The 23,786-nt window shown below is 45.3% G+C and overlaps 1 protein-coding gene across 1 annotated transcript in view; it reads right to left on the bottom strand.

Annotated features, from left to right (window-relative positions):
• Positions 1–23,786, bottom strand: part of CNST (consortin, connexin sorting protein) — a 65,058-nt gene that overhangs the window by 11,992 nt on the left and 29,280 nt on the right. The window contains exons 3-9 of the mRNA XM_037069405.1: positions 17,877–18,082; positions 15,179–15,209; positions 13,257–13,343; positions 12,685–12,799; positions 11,142–11,163; positions 10,883–10,979; positions 4,838–5,733 (exon numbers count right to left, since the gene is read on the bottom strand). Coding sequence (XP_036925300.1) covers positions 4,838–5,733; positions 10,883–10,979; positions 11,142–11,163; positions 12,685–12,799; positions 13,257–13,343; positions 15,179–15,209; positions 17,877–18,082 — 1,454 coding nt within the window. The remainder of the gene's footprint in view (positions 1–4,837; positions 5,734–10,882; positions 10,980–11,141; positions 11,164–12,684; positions 12,800–13,256; positions 13,344–15,178; positions 15,210–17,876; positions 18,083–23,786) is intronic.

Genomic DNA, 23,786 nt, shown 5'->3' with positions numbered 1-23,786 from the left:
CAACCAATGAACAAATGAAACAAACACACACAAAACTCACAGACACAAAGAACAGTATGGCGGTTACCAGAGGGAAGGGGAGGTGGGGGAGTTAGAAGAGGGTAAAAAGGGTCAAATGTGTGGTGACACGAGGAGGTTACATTTGGGGTGATGAGTACACAAGGCAACATGCGGGTGATACATTAGAACACTGTACCCTTGAAACTGACATAACCCTATCGACCAATGCCACCCAAATGAGTTTAAGAGAACCATTTGTTTAGTGTCCTCTTATTAAACCTAGTATGTGTCTTTCGTCTTTTCAAAGTAGCGTATACCTCTAGTAACAAATCCGTATCTTACACATCACTCAACTCAAAGACACTTACACTAATGACTAAATCCATCGAACCAGAGACATGGGGGAGATGATGGTTGGATGCAAGACCTTTTGCGTCATTCCATTAACCGGAAAGTGGACCGAGAGCACAGGTACTACTATAGTAAGTGATTACAAGTCCCAGCGGGAGCTCGGGGAGGAGCCACATGGAGGAACGGCACCTTCCAGAAAGAACATGTGTACCGCCACCGTGCTGTGTCTTACAGCTCCGCAGGGGCAGAGTGCGAAAGAGGAAGGGGCGAACGACCACGAAGCAGGTTAATGCTGAATTTGTAAAAGACGTGAAAGAGAAAGGTTTGCTTAAAATAAAAAATAGGAGCTTTATAGTGTAAGTTTCTAGACTGGGCACTGCCTTGTGTTTTTCTCATTGCTTTTGTTTGTTTAACGGGACGATACAATACACACAAAATGGGAAAAGAAGTGGTAACAATGTCAAGATGCCATCCCACTTTTTAGCCCCCAGTCGACTGTTTAAACAGGTAGATTCCAAGACAGAACTCTTGATTCTCTCCCCCTCAAAACTGGTCCTCACCACCAAACCCCAACCCTGATCCATCGGCACGTCCCGTACGTCCCTCCTTCAGAAACACACCGTTACCACGTACCCCACTACTACCCAAGCCCCGTCCTGTGTTATTCTTCACCTGAACAGCTGCAGTGACCCGACTGGTCTCCTTCCTGAGGCCCCTGCCTCCTTGCCGTCTGCCCTCCACGGAGCAGCCAGGGAACACAGCCCCTCACTCTCCGGCTCAAAATCCTGGCTTCCCACCGTCTGAATCTCAGTTCAGTTTCTCGCCCTGACCCCACCAGGCGCCTCTTCCCCCTAACCCTGCCACCACCTCCTCGCTCGCGGGGCTCCGGCTGTGCTGCCCGGCTCCCTGCTGTCCTCCCGCCGCCTACCGAAGAGAGTCCACTCCTCCCCTTCCTCACCGGTTGGTCTCTACATCCCCTCTTCCTGCTGAGGCTTCTCATAGCCCGTACCCATATCTGAAACTACACCGTTCATTTCGTGTGAACTGGTTCTTAGGTGTCTCTCCCTCCACAGCAGGAGCCTCATGAGAACAAGACCTCCATCTGCGTCCCCTCGAGTCCTTGGACACAGCGGGTGCTTAGTAAACATGCCAACGAGTAAATGACCACCTGGACAAGCAGGTTACACACAGACGGCACCTACCTATATTTTATTTGAATGACGCCGCTTTTTTGAGAATACGAAAATGTGCAAAAGGCTCCCCACCCCTGAGGAGTTGGAGTTTAGTGCGGAAGACTGTGTGTGTGTGTGTGTGTGTCCCGGACAATAACGAGAGAAGATGACTGAGTACTGACTGAGCATTTACTGAGTACTGACTGTGAGCCAGCGCTGCGCTTGGGGTGCTACGGGCTAAAAAGGCCGGAGCGAGATCCTGGGGGCTGGGAGGAAGTAAATCTCTGCAAAGGAGGTTCATTGTTCGGAGCAGAGGGCCACAGAAGGTGAAGTTCAAAGGTGAGGGCATGCGAGGCGGCGTATCTGGGAGGCTGCGGAGGCCAGTCTGACTGGAGTGCAGGCGGAGAACAAAGGAACAGCAGGAGGGGACCCTGGAAAGGCAGAGTGGGCCAGGCTACCCCGTGCTGAATGCCAAGCCATGGGGTGTGGCCTTCATCCCAGAGCCAAAAGGACCCCCGGGGAGAGACAGAGACTGCAAATAAGAGTTCACACCAACAGTGTGCGTGTGAGGCCCAGGCCTCGGGCGTGTCGGTCTCATCTGCAGTGTTTCTGAGACGCACAGAACAGCTACGTTCATGACCTGGCACAGCAGTGCTGCTCAGGCCTGGCCTCCTCTCTTCACGGGGTCAGGGTACCCCACAGGGACGAGTCTTAGTGTGACTTGGCTTCCCTGACCCCAGTGACCTGGCCGAGAGACACGGACGGAGGCCACAGGAGCCGCTTCGATCAGAAAGCTGCTTTGCAGACAAAACCAGGAGCAGTCCCAGGCTCCCTTCTGTGTCCCCCTCAGAGAGTTTAGGTCGTGCCCTCTCCCGGGCTGTGAACCAGGCAGACCTGAGCTATCTGAGTGGATGCCGTCACGTTAGACTGCAGGGCACGCACTTTGCCCCCTTTCAAGTGACAAGCTTGCAAAGAACCAAGCAGTAGCCACGCGGCTACTTCCTCAGCGTCACTATGAGTTATTTCTAAAAATTAAAATTACTTGAATGCGAAGCATTGAATATAGTTTTCTGAACATATGACATCTCTGCAAATAGATCACACATGGGAATGTTAACGGAGAAAATGGCTTATTTTCGTGAGGCAAATGAGGTTGCTAAAGTCTGCTCTCAAGGCTGTGAAGATGAGTCCTTTGAAAGTTAACGGATCTATTTTAGTAGATATTTGAGTGCTGTTTATTTAGAAAACAAAAGAACTCCTTCACTTCCCCCCCCCCATGTACCAATTTATTATCAGCTGAATGGACCCTAATTAATTAGCAGCACTCGACTGGGTCACGATGCACCTTGAATTTGTGCAGTGTGTTTCTTCCCACAGGTTTCGGTGCTAAGACAACAGACGGATTGAAAAGGAAGACAAAGCAGCCCTCCCAGGCCCCAGCACCAGGCAGGCCCGTGATTTATCAGCATGACCAGCTTCCTCGGTCAGGGGGTTTGGCTCTGACATTAAGATACATTATGGGCATGGCGATGAAATGCCGTCTTCTCCCCACGACTGGGAAACTCAAACTCAGTGGACAGGTGAGCCTGGGCTCAGGTGTCTGTTAGACCACAGGCGTCCCCCGGGCAGCGTCCTTGTCTGATGTGGCGGCACCACACGGGGACGTGACGTGCGATCACTGAGCCAAAGAGTGAACGAGTGAGCCTCTTACCCGCCGACACTGCACACGTGATACACTTCTAACAATTTTCATGCAAAGAGCATAAATGTTCCTGATGCCTTTGTAAGACAGCCAAGAGGTGGGGAATATACTTTTGATGACAGCATCATCCTCTTTTCTACACAAGAACAGCAATGTTGCTGGGATGAAGCCGTCCTTTCACTTAGGCAAACTATTCCTGTATTCAAAAAAAGCTTCCCAAACCTAGACCCTTCCCATTAACGTGCATCCCACGAGTGCAGACACCTCCAGTTCTTTGGGAGGCCGTGTGTACATTAATTCATTGTGGGGTGAATCTACTCATCTAAAAAACGTCACAAAAGCTTCCACTGGGTGGTGGTTGGTTGTCAAAGTCGAGTTCCACCTGAGGCCAGAGCTGGGCAGTGCAGCAGCGGCAAGAAAATGAAAGCAAAGAAACAAGGAAAAGGGGGAACCTGGCAAAAGAAAGAATGTACCGCTGCGTTCTGTCGTCCACACAGTGGTGGAAAGAATGACAAACAGTGAGGGGCAGAGTCACTGGCAGGAGAAGTGAGGTTTGGGGAGAAAACGGAGGACCCACTGGGACAGCTCAGCCCAACGGGTGGAGGGCGGGCTCATGAGTCACAGCAGTTCCCGAGGGCGTGAAAAATACTGCTCACGAGAACACTCAGTTATTAAGAAATTACGTTCTGAATCCTGTATTCACACAACTATGGAAGCAGGGAGACGGTTTCAAACACAAAGATGGTTTAAAAAAGAGCGGAAGGGGCGGCAGAGAACTCCCGGAGCGGGGGAACTTCATCTGATCCCTCCTGTGTCCTCAGCCCCGGGCGTAGGGGGAGCCTTCCCAAAGGGCCTTTCCTCACTCCCCCCCCCCCCCCCCCCCCCCCCCGCCCCACAAGCTTTAAACAACTGTATCATCCAACGAAGGAGAGTGGTCATCTTGGTTCTCTCCTCCTTTTCATTTCTTTTGGGTTTGATTAGCCTCACTACTACTTAAAACTTTGATTTAAAATCTTTGTTTTAGCCAAGTAGTTCAGTACTGTTTGCTCAAATCTAGAGCTTGTAAAGTAATACTGTAAGAAACAGAACTCTCACAGCATCCACTTTAAGGGCTTAAAAAGCCACCCAGCATCTCCTAGTCTTAACTGTGTTTTAAAGTGTTTCCTTCATTCTCTTATACATTAATAAGAGGAAGAAACAGAATATACATTCTATTTTACCTCCTAGTTGTATGAGAAGAAAAATGAGATTTCCCTCTAAGAAAGCGACCAATCCTGATCACAACTCCTACGACTGGCAAATAAAAGACCCAAGGACCGAAAAAACAAAAAACAAAAAACAACCCCGAAACACAAAAACCCCGAAAACCACAAACAACCGATGTTCACCGTGCTTCTCTGTGGGGGCATGAGATTTACTTCCTGCAGCATAAACATCATGACCAAACTAAATTAAACCCCTAATGATGAAAAGTTGACGTCAATTAAATTTTCCCTCGGTGTCTGAGACCAGGGGAAACTGATAAGAACTAGGCAACCTTTAGCACATTTGGCTCTTTACATTTCATTCTACTTTTCAGAGCATGCATTCATGCAGCGAACGGCATCTTTACCTCTGCAACCTCTATCCTTCTAGCGAGATCGTCCAGAGAGAGGCAGCCCTCCTCAGCAGGCTGGGGCTCCTGGAGACTGTAAGACGCTTCGTCGGGGGACAGGTCTTGGAGATCAGAATCCTCCTCTTCGTAGGGAGGAGAATCTTCAGCATCTTTTAAGCATCCTTCTAAAAGGCTGTTGAGATAGTCCTCCGTCTCTTTACTGACTTGGTCGCCCTGCTCTCCCGGCCCCTCTGGGGCCATACACACGCCCGGAGGCCCCGCACTTAAGTCAGACCCGTCCGCATTCCCACAAGGCACACTGTCGGAGCCCTCCTGGCCGGCCTGCCCTGGCAGTGATTTTCCATCCCCGTCCCTGCGACCGGGTGGCTGCGGCTCATTCAGTTCATTGTGCTCGGGCTGGTCTGAGGGCCACGCCTCAGAAGCAGCATCTTGGAGTGGCAGATGGAGCTCCTTTCTTTGAGTCTGTGAATGTTTACCCTCAGGACACAGCGTAGGAGCTGTGTGGTCAGAGCCCGGTAAAATCAATGGCTCTGTCCCCGACTCTCTGGAAAGTACCACCTGAGGGTCTTCGGCAGGGCCCTCTATTTCGGCCACACCTTGGCAGGCGTCTGTCTGAGCCAGTGGCAGGCTTCTGTCACCCTCACAAGCGTTCTCTGCAGAGTGGGGCCCGCAGCAGCTCCCGGCTGTCTCTGGGGGCTGGGCGTGGAGCTCCCTGGGGGCCCTCTCCTCACAGCAGCCGAGTGGCTCCGCTGTGTGGTCCCTCCCTGCAGCTACAGGAAGGCCCTGGGGATCTGCCGGCCCGGCCTTGTGACTGCCGCAGGGGCTGTTCTCCTCGGCCTCTGCTTCAGGCTGGCTTTCTGTACTTGGGTCCATGCCAGGATGAGTTTCTCTCTCTGAAGATGAAGAAAAACAGTGGTTTTAAGATTCAAAACAACACTCTGTACAGGGGGGGAAGAGAAAGGACATAAAAGTGACGGGCGTGACCCAACAATACTGAAAACCACTGAAAGGATGTATTATCTCCCTGCCTCCAGCTTCCCGTTACAATTCAACGTGCTTTGGGGCAATTCAACATCGACATGTTTACCTTACTGTGGCTTTGTTCATCTGACTCACGCTGGCCCACACTGGACACCGAGACATTTTTCTTTCTTGTTTACATTTATTTTCCTTGGTGTTAATAACTGACTCATGGCTTCATTAAAGAAAGTCTCCATTTAAGTTTCTCTAAACTCTGACAGATGTACAACGAAGGCATATACGCCGGCAGATCATTGAGCGGCTTCAAAACACGTCCTTTCTGAGAGCCCCTAAACTGCAGCCGCCCTCCAGGCAGACTGGTACCCAGGGAGTTTCCCTTCCAGGTCATCCCAGGAACCCCCTTGGCTCTATGTGGGAGACCTTGCTTTCTGCCTCCCAGCGCTTCCTGTTGGTGGAACACTTCCTAAGAAAAGGTACAGGGCAGGTAACCTTTCCAGGATCCTTCACATCTGAAAAGTCCTTGTTCCTTGACCCCTAAAAACTTCAGTGAGGCTTTCTAGGTCAAGGATCACTTTCCCTAACAATTTGGAAGGTGCTCCTGCCGTGGGACTAGCTTCTAGTAGGAATGTCAAGTTCACTAACCGTTCTGAATACCCACCCGTAGCAACCCACATTTTCTTCCCAGAAGATCTGGATTCTTTTCTTTGTATCTGGTGTCCTGAAACTTCATCAAGCTTCTCGTGCTTTGTGTTAGGGACTTGGTGGGACTTTCAGTGTGGAAACTCATGACCTTCAATTCTAGGAAGTTTTCTTTCTTTTTTTTTTTTTTTTTGATAAATTATCCCCGTCTTTTTTCTGTTCTCTCCCTGTAGGATGCCCGTCAGGATTTTGGGACCTAGGGGCTGATCAGATACCTTTTCTGTCCTGCTCTTCCCCTCTCTGTCTTTGGACCAACTTTCTGGGGCACTGCCTCAATGTCACCCTTCAGTTCTTCCCACTTAGTTTTTATGGTGGCCAGCACACTTTTCAATCTCTGTGAACATTTCTCTAATTCACCGAATGCTCCTTTTCTAGAAAAACAGCGTCTTACGCTCGTTTTCACACATACAGTATTTTCTCTAATCTCGTGATGGCCATTCATTTTAAGAATTTTTCATCTGTCCCCTGCTTTCATTCTGTTCCCTTTGAGTTTCTTTTGGTCCCCCCATCTCCTGTTCCCTTTGATCTGGTCCCCCCATCTTCTCTACCTGAGGGCGTCTTAAAGAAGGCACCAAACAGCTCTGTGGCTAGAGCTCGCAGTGAGGCAAAGAGGGGCCAGAGGCGTTAATTTCCTAGCCGAGGGGCTAGTTTCCCAGAGAGGAGAAGAGATACAGCCGCCACAGTTTGGAATGCTAACTGCAGGGAACAGGCTAGCGGTCTCATGACTTGGTCCGGAGATTTTCGTTCAATGCTCACTTTCTCTATAAGACCCCTCCTTTCCTTGAATCGTGCTCGTTCCCTGAGTCCACAAGGCCTTCGGTTCATGTTCTCTACAAAATAAACCTTCTGCCTCCTGCCTGGGACAGAGGGAATAGAAAGGTCTCAGTGCTCCTGGCGCAGTCTTTTGGCCTCACCTCCTGTTTCCTGTCGGCCCCACGCCCTTGACTTCAGTGGCGCCCTCTGTGCCTCCGGCGCCAGACCTCTGCAGGCAGAAACCAGCGCCTTCCCTGGGGACACACAGCTCCCAGCTTCCTCTGGTGAGCCGAGCCAGGTGCCGCCCGGCCATCTGTGCTCCAGCTTCCCCATTTTTCTGAGCATCACATCTGCTACTGTGTCCTTGCCCATCCTGTCCTTGTGCGGTTTGGCCTTTTAAGACCCCCTCTCTGATGTTTTAATGGCATTCCAGGAAAAAGTGGGGGTACCTGTGTGATTTGCTGTGTGTGCGCATATTTTCATGAATTCACAGTATTTCCTGAATTTTTACAGGTATGTATTATAATATAAAACTTATTCTTGTTAGTGCTTCTGTTCATACTAACATGGATTTCTATTACTTAGCTCTTCTGAAATGGAAAGGTAGAGGTTATGTGAATGTACACATTTGTAAAAACTCTCCAAATTACCCCCTTAAAATGGGTACATTTTAGTGCATGGAAATTGCATGCCAACAAAACCTATGAAAAATGGGAAAAATGATAAATACAAAACTCAGGATGACGGTTCCATCAGGGGTGGGGCGAAAGCAGGGGACACAAGGCAGTTATCAGAAAACTGACAATAACTTGGTCCTTACCTGGGTGTTAGTTAGGTTCAGAGGCCTTCTGTTTGTTATCATTTGTCATGCATGTAACACATTACTTTTACATGTAACATATTCCTTAAACACACATAAAAATATGAATTCATAAGAATGCATGGGCTCCGGGTTCAGAAGACCAGGGTTTGGCTTTGAGATCTAATTAGTTCTGTTCCTGCATAAGTCACTTAGTTTCCATGAGTTCCTTCAGATGACCCAGCCTGGCTTACACTGCTTGTTAAGAGGGACAGACAAGATATCAGATAGTATGTGAACTACTTAAAGACTTTCCTAATGAGAGATTTGTGTGCAGAGAACATATACCAAATGCTGGTACTGGAAGGCAGTGATAACCCGAGGCGGAGTTGGAGCGATGAGGGCAGTGAGAGTATTCTGAGCCCTTACTTTGGGCCTGGTATTATTCTAAACTCTTAACATGAAATTATTAACACAATCCTCACAAGCACCCAAGGATTAAGTACAACGAATTCTGGAGCTGTGGGAATGGAGGCTCAGAGAAGTTAGGTAACTTGCCTAAGATCACACAGCTTTAAGGTGGAGGCTGAATTCAAACCAGGTAAGTTTGGCTCCAGAAACCAGCTTTAACCACCATACACAAAACACAACGTTCCAGATTAGGGAAGAGGCTTGAGATCAGGGAGTGTAGAGAGACAGAGAAGGGAAAGGAAAATCTAGATTGTACTTATTATAAGTCTTACATTATTGGAAATGGGGAAACATAAAGCAAAACAGGAACGATGTATTTGATTCAAATCACTTCAAGTAATATTTCCGTATTTCTTCTTGTTATATCCTTATGTTTCTATGTATCTATTCACAGAATAACCAACCTGAGGAGACTAAGTCTGGGAGAGTGGACATTTTTCTTTAAAAGATACTGTTTTATCAGACTTGGCAAGATTTCTTGCCCCAGGATTTAGTTCACCCTCTCCCCGTGAGATGATTATTAGTGAGAAGCACGCTGCATTTGAATCAGAAATCAGAAGACCCAGGTTCTAGCTGTGAATCAAAGGGTCAAGCCAGTGAGGGACATGAGGTCTCTCAGTTTTCCCGTCTGAAACACCTTTCATGGCAGAGACCAAGCTCCCTCCCGCCAGTGCCAAGCTGGGGCTGGGCAAGCAGCCGTACTAAGCGTCAAGTTTAATTAATCAGCCTGTTAGAGCACGATTCCCGACGTGCACAACACGGAGGCACATCCACGCCCACACCAGGTGGCCATTTTGTGGCTTTTTCTCCCCTTAAGATTTCTGCGAAGCTCATTTTACTCTGATTTCCAGTGTGAAAACGACGGAAACAGAGGGGCCAGGAGGAAGGGGTAGGGCTGACCTAAAGCAAAGTCCTAAATTTGCCTCAAGAGAATAAGGGAGATGAAGGAAAATTTAGGGAGTCGGGGGAAAGGACTTTATAAAGAGAAAAAGGAGAATTAAATTGCAGGCATCACCATCATTTTCTCTCTCGGGCAACTCAGGCACAATGCCCGAAGGCTGCTTTGTTTAATACCAGGGCTCAGGAATATAAATCCCGGGAATACAAATTAGTAGTAAAATCAAACATCAGGAAAAATAGACACCCTACCATGTAATAATTTATCTTTATCTTCTAAAGTGTTTGCAATGAACACACTAATGTAAAAATAGTCTCTAAACATCTTTAACTTTTTGACATAAGACACGAAGTGGTGCAAGATACAACATAAATGCTTTAAAATATATACGTGAATGTTAGCCAACGTAACAGGGAAGAGAAGCCAATGCTACGGATAAATTATTAAGAGACAGAGCTTTTAAATAGTTACATGTCCGGAACAAATTTCTGGTCAAGTCTATGTAATGAATGTTGGTTTTTTAACAGGACACGATGTGTAAATACACTAAAACCAATTCTATTTCAGGGCGTGTTTTATAGTCTTGTCATGCTGTGTGAGATATATCCAACCCCTGCTGAAAACATGGAAATAACATTAGGTTCTCCTAAGAATTTAGAGGTAGTAATTTCTCCTATTAGTGATCGAACCAGAGTTATATAATACTTTCAAAACATCTCCCTTTGCTATTTGTCTGGAAAAGGTATGTGCAAAAAAAGAGAAGTAAGTACAGCATTTCGGATGTAGCAGCAATTCAGACGTAACATGGGTAAAATACCAGGAGAGGCAGGCGTCTGTAACGTCCGAACGTACCTGGCTCTTTGGCTGGTGCCCCGCTTTCCTTCGGATCTTTAGATNAAATAGTCTCTAAACATCTTTAACTTTTGACGTAAGACACGAAGTGGTGCAAGATACAACATAAATGCTTTAAAATATATACGTGAATGTTAGCCAACGTAACAGGGAAGAGAAGCCAATGCTACGGATAAATTGTTAAGAGACAGAGCTTTTAAATAGTTACATGTCCGGAACAAATTTCTGGTCAAGTCTATGTAGTGAATGTTGGTTTTTTAACAGGACACGATGTGTAAATACACTAAAACCAATTCTATTTCAGGGCGTGTTTTATAGTCTTGTCATGCTGTGTGAGATATATCCAACCCCTGCTGAAAACATGGAAATAACATTAGGTTCTCCTAAGAATTTAGAGGTAGTAATTTCTCCTATTAGCGATCGAACCAGAGTTACATAATACTTTCAAAACATCTCCCTTTGCTATTTGTCTGGAAAAGGTATGTGCAAAAAAAGAGAAGTAAGTACAGCATTTCGGATGTAGCAGCAATTCAGACGTAACATGGGTAAAATACCAGGAGAGGCAGGCGTCTGTAACGTCCGAACGTACCTGGCTCTTTGGCTGGTGCCCCGCTTTCCTTCGGATCTTTAGATGCAGTTACCGGTGGCACGCATTTCCTTCCCAGGGACTGTTCTACAGTGGCTATCTACAAGTCAAATTTAAAAAAAAAACTTTTGGAGAACCTATCGCATTGAATTAGAAGGTGAAAACAATTTGAGACAGGTCTTTTTTCTAAACAAGTGCATACGACAGACATCTGGCTCTTAACATTTTTCCTGGAAATACTTTCAAAGAAACGATTCCTTACCTTATGTTTGGATGAAAGAGGACTGTTGGGAAAAAAGACAGAGAGAAGAATTAAAAAAAAAAACACACACAAAACGACAACAGTGATACGCTTCCAAACAAATGCCCCTGAAATGGCTGTAAAAAAACGACAGCTTCTCAGAATTCTAATCTTAGCACAGAACAGCTTCACCACTGAAACATTACCGCTGGTTCCCACAGTTCAAAGGGCAGCGACCTTGTGTGTCTGTCTCCTCAGAAAGCTAATTACCACGGACTGAACACTGCCGAATAAACCACACCTGCTGAGATCCAGAAAAATGTAACTTATTCTTTTTTGCTAATTATGTACATAAAAAGTATTTAACACACATGACTTTTTAAAATTTTAGTTTGTCACTATAGTCTAAAATAGATGAGAGTAGAAGATAGATTTATTGGCATTATCCATGGAATCAGATAAAAAAAGTTATTTCTAAATATTATATTTTAGGGAATACCGGATTTAACAGAGTGTATATATCCACCAAAAAGGCATGAATGAAAATGTTCACAGCTATTTTATTCATGATATTCAGAAACCAGAAATGATCCAAATGTCTATTAGGAATAAATTAATCGCTCCAGTAATATGATGAATACACTCAGGAATAGAAGAGAATAAATTGCCATCACATGTAACAACATGTACCACGGACACAACGAGGGGAAAAAGATGCTAAATACAAAAATCTGCCGTCTGTCATTATGCGCGTATGAAATCAGAGAATGGACACACGCTGCCACAGAACTCAGACGGGGTGACTTTGGGGCTTAGGCACCGCCTCGCATGGGCCTGAGGGCGCTTTCCGAGGGCTGGACTCCTCCGCATCTCGGTCGGAGTGGAGGCTGCAGACAGCTGCGTCCATGCCCACAGCCAACAGGACACTGTGCCGAGGACCGAGGACCACACGTTCCATCCCGACCTGGCCTGGCTTTATCATTGTTGTGCCCCTTGCCTCCCGAATTCTAAGTCTGCATATATGAGTTAAAAACAGATCTTTGTGCTTTATTATTGCTATGATTTAGTTTTAAAGCTCCAACTCTTTGATACAAATCAAGCCATTTAAAACGATCTGGTAAACGCAATTTTCCTTCTGCAGTATTTTGGTTAAATATCCTCCTGTATTTGTCATTATTAGACTACTCTTTAAAATGTGTTTTTCACTACATAATATACACACATTGGCAAATAACTATACTAAAAAGCCCTAATACACATTTTTCCACCTGAATCGCCTAATTTCTTAACCAGAAATCAACATTAGAGGTTATATTTAAAATTCTCTAATTAAAAGTTACTTTGAACCTATGTAGAGTTGACCTTTTACTGAGCACAGTGTAAGAGACAGATAAAAGCTGGGAAAAGAACCTAATCATTTCATTTTATCTGGTTTAATTTCTCCAGTGGAAAACATTAACAAAACAAATGAAGAAAGGGATCCTGTATTTCAAATACTCCATGCTACAATGGCTCTCCAATACTCTAATCCATGCTCACTCTAACCAAATTCTGAAATACTCACTCTTGATGTGTTGTGCAAAATTCAGCCAGCCGTTCAAAGTCATCACCGTTAAATCCCTTGTCTGAATTCCTTGCAGACATAAGTGTATGTGGTTGTGCAGTTTTCCATTTTGTTTCTAAATGTAAAATATTTGTTAGTCACTATTACGAATCATATTTAGGAGGGAAAACACAGTTAACTGGCCCCAACGATAAAGATGAGCAGGCAAACTTTTCTTCTCCAACAACCCCAAAGTTAGCACAATGAGAAACAGCCAAGTAATAACTTTTCAATGTCAGTAAATACTGCCTCAGAGACTAAGTTAACCAGGAGAGCATGCAAAGGATCAGAAGAAATGCAAAAAGGCGAAAGAGTTCTCTTCTTGGTATGGATAGGAAGAACAAAGTAACGAAGAGAGATTTTTCTCACAATAGACTTGTGTTACAAATGCTACTTTCTTTGCAACATTAACTTGACAACAGAAACAGTTACTTCCTGACTTACACATTCCAGCCAAATATGTTAACTTTTTAGATAGTAACTTGTTAGGTAGCTGATACATAATTCCAATTTCTGTGTTAGACGACACTCACCCCATTGTTCTTGAATAGCAGAGAGATTTGCAAGCAACTGCTCATGATACAGGCGTTCCAGCTGTATGAATTTCATCGCTTTTTCATCTGGATAGAAAGCTTCAGGAAAATAGAAATCCGGACCATTCACTTCAGTCCCATACTTGAAGGACGATATCCTATATAAATTGAGAAATCCGAAGCATTCTAAAGAATGAGAGGACTTGAAGTATTTTTAAATTTAGACAAACCTTACAGTTTCTTGGTTTTGAAGTAGGCACATTTTAATGTAGCTAATTATGCCATAGCTACTTGGGTTCCACTCTATAAGCAAACAGTAGAAATTCAAAGGATACTTTAATGCTCCAGGAATGCCTGCTTGCTAATGTAGGCCCGGCAGTTAATGAAATGTAATTTAAGTGGAAATGGGACCCATCTGGAATCCTGAAATCTGTTTCCATAAATTACTTTCTGTCAACCAACTGTTACCCTCTTGCCAACCTGTTTCTGATGTCACCTCACCTCGATCCTTGACTGATTTCTCACGGAATGTTTTTCTCCCACAAAACCAAAGGGTCACATGCCCAGACGAGGACAGTGCCAAATATTATACGGACCTTTTGTAAAACATCAATGAACTTGCCACAATAATTTTCACAATTACGTGATTCCACCTTTTTGTAGACAATCTTATAACCTTCTGCCATCTCCATCTGCATTACATAATTAGCATTAGATGAGGTCATGACAAATCGCCCAACTGTCTGCCTTCCTTTGGGCCATGTTCTAAATGTTGACCCAGAAAGAAGGAAGAGAAAAACTCGCTGTTTAGTTTTCTGCCCTTCGCAAGATCACTGAGAGGTTCAGTTCTCTCTCTAATTTGTAGACTTAAAGGTACGCCAGGGATCACAAAATAGGCCAGGAAGAAGCAGGGACCATTAATCCCAATGACCTCTGCCCATAACTTAAAGTATACCAATGTTTCTCCCTTGACTGAACATAAAAGTGATCTGACAAATTTGCTCAAATACAGATTCATGGGTCTGATCTCCAGAAATTCTGATTCTAAGGCCCATGAATTTTCATTTCTAAGAAGCTCCCAGAGGTAATGATGCTGGTCGGCACTGGGCTACATCGGACTCTTTAGCTGGCAGGGGGCGGGGGCGGGGGGGGGGGAGGGGGGAGGCGGGCATTCTACCATCATTTCCACCAGAAGTGGGCTTTCTACAAACTTAGTAATAAACTGAGGACGTCGCTGGCTTGCTCGATGGAGGTCAGGGTGATAACTACCTGTCACTCTGCTCCAAGCTGTGGGGGAAGCCAACAAGGTCAGGAGGGGGGAAAAAAGTCACCCAAATGGGGAAAAACAGAGGTTGATGGTACATTCTTTCTAGAGAGTATATATATCGGGCCATCCTCCAAACACATGAGTCATATTTAATACACTGAAAAGAGGAGGGAAGCATCTTTCCTACACGAAAGCTAACACACGGCCTCCCTTGACATTGATTCTGTGTATCGGGAATGACAGAGGCCATCTCCCCTTTGCCGGCTGATGGAAGACGGTCGGGAGCCGCACCAGGCGCGGTGTGCCGACAGGCTCCACCTCGAGAGTGTGAGCAGACTCGTACCTCCGCTCAGTTCACAAGGAGGAAAACCCAAATGGATTTTAACTACGGTTTTCAGCAATGTGCTCCCCCACTCCTGCAACACACAAATATCTAGATTCTGGTCAAGTTAGGACTCATTTACTGACAGCCAAACTTGGTTAGTACTAGAGGATTTTCTGGAGCGACAGAAATTCCCTGCATCTCTTTCTGCACTGATCACCCACTGAAAATGACAGATCTACACATTTTATTGTATGTGAATCTCAACGGAAAAAAATGGCCCATTTTCTAAGGGTTCTGTGAATTTCTTCCTATAATTAAGAAAAAGGATACAGTCCTCCTCCTGGAAATAGGACTCAGCCATCTGTTAAAAATAAATAAGAAACAATGATTTAAATTAATATTTGGATGAAAAGTCAAGTTGGGGAGAAATCAAGGCCTGGAAACCCAGCAAGTCTTTAATAGCAAACAAAGAAAAACTTGAACTGCATTTTCCAGTTCACAAGAAATCTGACTGTAGGCACAGGACACGTTGCGGAAGCCACCGTGGTCAAGCCAGGCAGACAGACACTCTATGGTCTCCGTGCCGCCTCATTCCAAGTCAAAGCAAGCTCTGCTGACTCATCAGAGTTTACAAGTCAGAACTCTAAAGAATGAGGAAAATACTACAGAGGCTTATAAAGAGACACCACGAGTCTGAGAATGACCTTGTTTATTGCCAATTAAAAAGCTGATACGTGTCACATCACATGAGACCTTGAAACGCCACCCATTTCATTCCTCTTTCACCAACCACCTCGCGGGACACTGACTTTTGGTTCTGTTTTGCTGTCACAGAGGAGGCCGGGCCACCTGCTAAGGGCTGAGCCACGATGTCTGGAGTCTGGGCAACGTGCTGCATCTAGAGCAAAGGGCACTGGACGGAGGGTCCAGAGGGGCAGGGTCTGGTCCGTGTTCAGGCTGATCCGTTACAAGATTCATTCTAAGGCACCTTTCAATGGAGAAACTCTTTGATTCCCAAAACTTGGAGATTGTTTATTTAGAACTTTACTTATAAACAGAACTTTTTATGAAACAGAAAATATTTTCTGAGAAATATTCCCGCACAAACTGTTACCACAGTGAGAGTATTTCATGTAAGTACTTTACATTTTTAAAAGTTTCCACTGACTCATACTCAATCTGTAGTAAAAAAAAGGTGCCCCCTTCCAGATCCGTATCTCCGTTTTCCAGGTAGCTGCCAATGCAAAGAACAATAAGCTATTTGTCAAACCTATAAACTAGGAATGAGAGGAATGGCTTTTTCCAAATTCCACAGTGGAAACAGCATACTTTTAAAGGAAAATATATGCCTAACTTGCTTGAAGTGTATTCTACAGATGTAACACTTTTCCATGAGCAATGTCAATGTCACCGTTCTGGAAATGTTTAGTTTAGTCTAAAGTTTGAATCCATATTTTCTACTCTGAGGACTTCAGCAAGGATCCACCGCTTTTCAAGATTCTGCTTGTGTTTTATCAGATTCGTCTGATCTGCTCTAGGTAGGACCGATTTCCCTCTCCTTCTTGGTACATAGCTGCCATCCGAGAATCTCTGTTCGCCTGGAGATTCCCTTCACCTCTCTCCTGGGCAGCATCCCCAGCTGCCTCTATCTCGCATCTCCCTATTCCTCGGCTGACTCCCTTGTTTGGGTGGAGCACATCCCGCAGGAGCTTCCTCAGAAAGTGTAGAAAGGAGGGACCAAAGGCCCTGAAGTAGGAACACCTTTGGTCTATCTGAGGAAGTGCTGGGAGGCCAGTGCACCTGGAAGGGAGTGGCTCGGAAGGGGAGTTCAAGGGACGAAGGTCTAAGAGGTAACAGCCAGATCACGGAGGGGTCTTGCAGGCCATGACCAGGATTCCGGCTTCTACTGTGAATGAGAAGGGAAGCCACTGCAGGGCTGTGAGCAGAGGAGTAGTGTGACCTGACCGGCATTACGCCTGCGTCCCAGTGGCTGCTGAATGGATCCAGACTTGCTGAATGGATCTGGACATGGGGGAAGAGTGTTTCCACGGGAAATACGTGGGGACAGAGGGCAAAAATTTGGCAAAAGGTCAACAACCGGTGAGTCCAGGTGAAAGGCGCAGTGTGGGGTGCCCGGAACCACTGAAATAAAAGAAGTGTCACTTCCCCTCTCCCTGATCTGTGTCTCTCTGGGGGGGGGTAGCAGGAGTTCTGTATTCTCAGGCTGAAGAGGGCAGCCATCAGCTGGCTTCCGTTGCCCCGATGTCTCAGTTGACCGCAAGCTTCAGTGTCTTTGTTAACCCCCGGCCTCCATTCGAACTAGCAATCTTTGAATTAGTGACAGTGAGAATATAGTTATGATGCTTGGTATTTACCTGAATTTGCTGCGTACCCAGCACTACATTAAATGATTCTGCACGCATTATCTCATTTACTTATCTACAGCTTTCCAGAAAAAACTGAAAGCCCCTTAGCTTGTCAGTGGTAGAAGCACAGCCCATACTTAAAAAAAAATTCAGTGTATTGGGCTGTTATTGTTTAATGGGGTCGTATAGGTTTTAAGTGTATATTTCTATGACACACGATCTGTATGGTACACTGTGTGCTCGCTACCCAAAGTCAAATCATCTTCCATCACCATCTATTTGGCCCCCTTTATTCTCCATCCCCTGCCCTCTGAGATATAAAACGGAAGCCCATACTTTTATTTTATTTTTTGTTATCATTTTTTACAATATTTTAATCGGACTTTCTCCATTCCTATTCGTGCCCCCATACCCACTTCCACCTGGGCTTATTTGCTAAATAAAAGAAGTTAGTGACTGAGGTACAGATCCACTATCCACGGGTGGTGGCCTCTAGCCAGTCATTCAAATTTCCCAGCACCCCCTTCCCCAGGGCCACCTGTTCCTGGGCTCACTCATGACACGTGGGGTAGACTCGATCGCACAGGACTGGATTTTAGGTCATCACTAACTCCGGTGCCGGGAGTTTAGCGTGGCGGAAAGTGAAGGGTTTAACGTAGTACCTGATGAAGGCAGAGGGGGAGTGCCCTGGCGTCCAGCTGCTCAACTTCCCCTCGTATGAGTGAGAACAGAGACTGCAGAGCCAGCTTTGGGGCTTCCGGTGGGTCGCTGGCGTTTACTGCAGCAGACTCTTCGTCACCAAGAGCGCAGGTGACTGCACCCAGCACATTTCCTTGCATGAAAGGTGTGGCGTCTCCTGAAGCGAGTCCTTAAAGAAGTAAATACAATGCCTGTTAGGATAGATTTCCATCATGGTGGAACACCTCAAAATACTATGTCTGTTCACAATAAAAGTTACAAATAAAACCAATTCTATGGAAAAGCCCCAGAAGCCACAGTTAATGCCCTGATTGAGACTGTGCTGACATTCGATTGCTTCTGTCAGCACACACATAGACCAACTTTTGCAGGATTATAGTTAAAAGTATTAATAAGATGAGACCGAAATAGAAGCAGGCAGGTTAAGACCCAAACAAAAACTTGAGTCTCCCAAAGGAAAATATGGATTAGCTATCATTTGAAGTCCGAGCTTGCCCCAGATGAAACAGAACCGAACAGGAAGACAAAGGCGTTTATCCCACCAAACTGCTGGCTGCCGAGGTGAACTTGCCCTCTGCAGACTCTGTTAACGTCAGAACTACTTTTTGGTCCCAGAAGAGCGGACACACCAGAGCTAATGGCCACAGAAACATATCTCCTAATAAGAAGTTCAGTAATACAGACTTCTAAAAAGAACAAAAAAAAATCACTAGTAAATAAATGCTTGGCCCACAGCTCCTGAAATGATGCACAAGATTATAAAAAAATTAGCCATTATTCATTGTAACTTCCACCTCCACTGAAACCTCAGCACCAGTTCTAATGTTCATATTCGAATTGGCAGACTGTCAGGCTCCATACAGGCTCAGCAAGGCTCTTCCTCAGCCATTCGAGTGCGTTCGCCACGACTTTGTCCGGAGCCCCACTCCTACTGCCTTGTAAACAAACCCACAGCTCTGGCCAGACTGGTCAACACTTCATCATACACATACTGCGACGTGGATGGACCCTGAAGACATCCAGAGTGGAAAAGCCGGTCACAAAAGGACAAATATCTTACAACTTCACTTACGTGAAGTATCTAGAACAGGCAAATAAAATAGACGGGAGAACAGAGGTTTCCAGGGGCGAAGGGAAGAAAGATGCAGAGGCTGTGGCTACCTTCTTACAGTCTCCGTTTGGGGTGAGAGTTTTGGAAGGAGATAGTGGTGGTGGTTACACGGTGTGTAGTTGATGTCACTGAACTAACTGCACACCTAAGGTGGCAAATTTATGTACGTACTCTAAGAAAATAGAACTTCACGCCTGTGGTTTCACGTTACACAACTCTGAGCCACCCCACACCCGAGTTCCTTGCACCTTCTTACTCTTTCGTGCTGATGTGCATCTTGCCTATAACTCTGGGAGATGGGTCAGAAACACGTGTTAACACACAGTTTATGTAGTTCCTACATGGGCCACCATGTCCGCGGATTCTTAGGCTATAAAAGCAGGTAACCCCGTGGGCAGTGACACCTTTTGTTGTTTTTTGTTAAAAACCACAGCACTTGGAGTGATTCCCTCCCGTTCCACCACTTTGTAGAGCGTGCTCCCGGCTGTTTCTAATTCACATGGAAGGTACGATTCGTTACATATTAACATCACTGGGATTTAAACTTTGTCTATGCCAACCAGCACCGATGTTTTGGACCCTCCTAGGGGTGTCATTGTACATTTTACACCTTAACATGCTTTATTACATATTAGAAATATGCAAAGGATTTCCCTAAGCATGCAATTAATTCTGCTAATTTTTAAACTTCTTATCCAGGTCTACAGACAGCTGGAGTATTAGAGTTTCAAATGCAATTAATAATTGTTTTCCCTCCAGGTGCACACTAACGGCTTTGCTAATACTGAAATGGCTAAATTTTTACCATATTTCCTAGTTCATTCCAAGCACACTGGATTCATCAGCTATCATATAAATATTCCTTGATTCTCTGGGATGAATAAAATGATCAAATTTTATGTGCCTGTATATAAATTATCTGATCTTCTCACAAGCCTGAACATAGAAATATTTTCTATCTCTAACAAATAGAAAGGCATATATATTTAAGGCTACCTGTAAAGGTTCTGTGGTAGAAGCCAGATATGCAAAATGCAAATCTGCCTTGCAGATTCAGACTTACAGAATCACTAGTTATTATTTTGGATATCAGTTAACATGCCAGCAGGCAAGGCTAGTGGGCACTGAAGATATGGTGTTTTTTTTTTTTTTAAACGGAGCCCCACCAAAGCCAGTGATGTTTTTTTAAAAAAAATATTTTATTTATTTATTTTTAGAGAGAGGGGAAGGGAGGGAGAAAGAGAGGGAGAGAAACATCAGTGTGTGGTTGCTTCTCATGTGTCCCCTACTGGGGACCTGGCCTACAACCCGGGCATGTGCCCTGGCTGGGAATCGAACCAGCGACCCTTTGCTTCACAGGCCCGCGCTCAATCCACTGAGCTACACCAGACAGGGCTGAAGATATGCTTCTAGGAATACACTTCAGAGGAGAGAAGGGCAGAGGTGGGTAAATCTAAAAAGTGCATGTTACAAAGATCCCAGAAGAAAGACACTGACAGAGAGGTCAGATGGATTTAGTCACGTGACACAAATGTCTTAATTTTGCTGAATTGCCGCTCCTCACCATGCCAATTAAAAATCCGGTGACCCACACACAGGTGACAACCACCAATCTTCTGCCAGGCACTTTACAGAGTGCTTCCCATTCGGGAGGGCGCATTTTAAGGACAATGCTCCAAGATAGGGAGGGTGTGAACTCCCACAGAGAGGAAAGAGGCTCAGGGAAATGAGTTACTGCCTGTCTAGGGTCACAGAGGCAGGAACAGCTGGGCCACTACTCCAAACGTCTCTGTTCTTCTCACTCCCCAAGCCCGACTGCAGGATACGAATCCATTTCCAAGGTTTGTTCGTCTCCAGCCTGCGGACCGCCTTCGTCACCTCCCAGCGGCCACACTGAGAAGGACTCCAGTGGGACAAATCTGGGCACCGAATAGTGGCCAAGTCCGCCCGGAAGGGTCTTCCTTTTTCAGTTTCTGTCTGCTGCCTGTTTTTGGCTTCCTGCCATTGGCTGAACTGTTCCGACAAATGTTTAGATACCATGGTGACCGAGTGAGTAATTAAAGTGAGCTGTTTGCCGACCATCAGGCACTTAATCTGAACCTGTACCTCATGGCCTTGTAAAATTTATGCCCCAGCTGTTGCCAGGGGATGGGGTGGGGGAAAAGTGGGAGGTGGCCGCTGATGGGTTCAGGGCTTCTGTTTGGGGGGATGAACTGCTCTAGAACTAGATGGTTGTGTAACTTCGTGAATGTACTGAAACCACTGCATCGTACACGTTATAAAGGTGAATTTTATGGCATGCAAATGACATCTAAATTGAAAAGAAACTGTGGCTATCACCAGAAGAGTCAGATATTACCAAGTACTGGAGAAATGTGGAGAAATTATAACCTTCCTATATTGCTGGTGAGAATGTAAAATGGCGTAGCCACTTTTGAAAATAGTTTGACAGGTCCTTCAAAAAGTTAGTTACTTTACGATCCAGTAATTCTACTCCTATGCACACATCACCCCCTCAAAGGAAGACGTACGTCCCCACAAAAACTTGTACACAGATGTTCTAGGAGCACCATTCACAACAGCCAAAAAGGAGAACTGGCTCAAATACCCAGCACCGGACAATTGCATACATGAAATGTGATACGTTCCTACAGTGGAGCATTCGACCACAGAAAGAATACAGTGCTGATACATGCTACAACACGGGCAAAGCTTGAAAGCGCTATGCTAAGTGAAAGAAGCCCGTCATTAAAGATCATATACTATAAGGTTCCGTGTACATGAAACGTGCAGCGCAGGCGAGTCCACAGAGGAAGGAAGTAGATCAGTGGCGGCCCAGAGCTGGGACGACTGTGGGGGATGAAGAGGGGCAGCGAACAGGCGCGGGCTGCTGTGCGCGGTGATGCAAGCGCCCATAAGCGGACTGTGGACAGCTCTTTGCTAAAAGCCGCTGAATTGCACACTCGAGTGGGTGAGTTCTATGGCATGAGACTTATGTCTCAATAAAACTATTAGAACTGATAGGCTCATTTTCATTAATTTTCGAGATATTACTTACCTAAATCTATGTCAGTGAAAACTAGATGTGACGTAGCATTACATGAACGTTCAATTCTCTTAAGGAGAAAAAGCTCATAATGTAATGACAACTGGACTTACGGGAGGCCAAGTTCAAGGTTTTAGCAGGTTTATAGAAATGTTGTCTTATACATAATGACACGTCTTCTAATAAATACTATTACTGTTCTACTTTTTCTTACAATACTAGCTTTGGGATGCTGAAAAAGTACTATAAATTATAAACTAGGTAAGGGAGCATAAGAGTGAATGAATTTACCTTAATATACGTTTTTAAAAATGCATTGAGAGAACACTTACCTGCCACAAACATTTCTGGTTTGGGATTGAGTGTCCTGTTTTATATATCATTTAGTATTTTAGAAACTATTCTGTCACTAAAAAAATACATATTGCCCTGGCCGGTGTAGCTCAGTGGATTGAGCGCGGGCCTGCGAACCACACGATTGCGGTTCGATTCCCAGTCAGGGCACATGCCTTGGTTGCAGGCTAGTTCCCAGCAGGGGACTCACAAGAGGCAACCATACATTGATATTTCTCTCCTTCCCTCCCCCTCTAAAAATAAATAAATTAATTAAAAAAATACGTATGTGCAAAATTTTGAAACTGCACTTACTTAGGATTTTAAAATCTCCCAGTCAGAGGGAACGTTGGGGGGAATAATGGGGGGAAAGGGGGTAGAGTTTTCAGAAACAACTATAAAGGACACATGGACAAAACCAAGGTGGGGTGGAACCAGGGGAGGGAGGTGGGGATGGCTGGGGTGTTCGGGGAGTGGTGGGGGGTACGTGCAGACAGCTGTACTTGAACAACAATAAGATAATTTAAAAAACCTCACAGTACAGAGAAGAGTAAATGCGCCCATGTCAAGCACAAACTGCCTGCTTTGCTGGTTTAGACACAGAGCGGGCTGTGGAGAAACACGGTGGGAGACCCCTTCAGGGGCTTTTGTAGGACTCCAGCCGAAGATCATGAAGCCAAACCCAGGCAGTGGGGAATGAAGGGGACGGGCCAGTCAGAGGGAGCGCAGGGAGGCGCGATCACTTAGGGCTGGTGACCGGTGTGTGTGCTGGTGAGGGACAGGCTTCAGGGCCTCTCAGGATAAACCGAGGAAAGCTTGCAGGCAATCCTGAGGCTTCCCATGCTGGGTCCCTTTCAGGCCACAAGGGGGTAATTCCAGCCTCAGAAAAAAAATCCTTTCATTCAGTTTACAATTCTTTTGCCCACCCTGACTTCTTTCAATTTAATGAAACTTATGGTGCAAATAAAAATGTATCCGTGACACGTAAACAACTCTACAGATATGCTAGAGGGGATCACCAAACTCTAACTCTGTGCAGACGGTGCCATTTCTGTCCAGAAATCTAAGAAATTCACCGCTCAGATACAGACTCATGCAGACGGACATCGTCACACAGATGAGGAAACTGAAGCACAGAATCATTAGGTCTCTCCATCAAGTGGCCGAGAACCAGAAGTAAGATTTAAACCTAGGTTCCACAACTCCTAATTCAGTTTCTTACCCCCACAAGATACATAAAATAACTTTAACAAATAATCTGTATAGAGACTATACCTAAGTTTTAGAAACCATATTAATGAAATGCATTAGGGGAGGGTAATTCTACATATACCTGCTCACTGACAGCAAGTCTGAATAATTTTGAAACATACAGTCACACCT

This window comes from Sturnira hondurensis, unplaced genomic scaffold, assembly GCF_014824575.4.
Source record: "Sturnira hondurensis isolate 20B ecotype Veracruz unplaced genomic scaffold, ASM1482457v3 Scaffold0018525, whole genome shotgun sequence".
Classification (NCBI taxonomy): Eukaryota; Metazoa; Chordata; class Mammalia; order Chiroptera; family Phyllostomidae; genus Sturnira; species Sturnira hondurensis.
The sequence above is the reverse complement of the archived record's forward strand: the minus strand, read 5'-3'. Positions and strand labels throughout refer to the sequence as shown.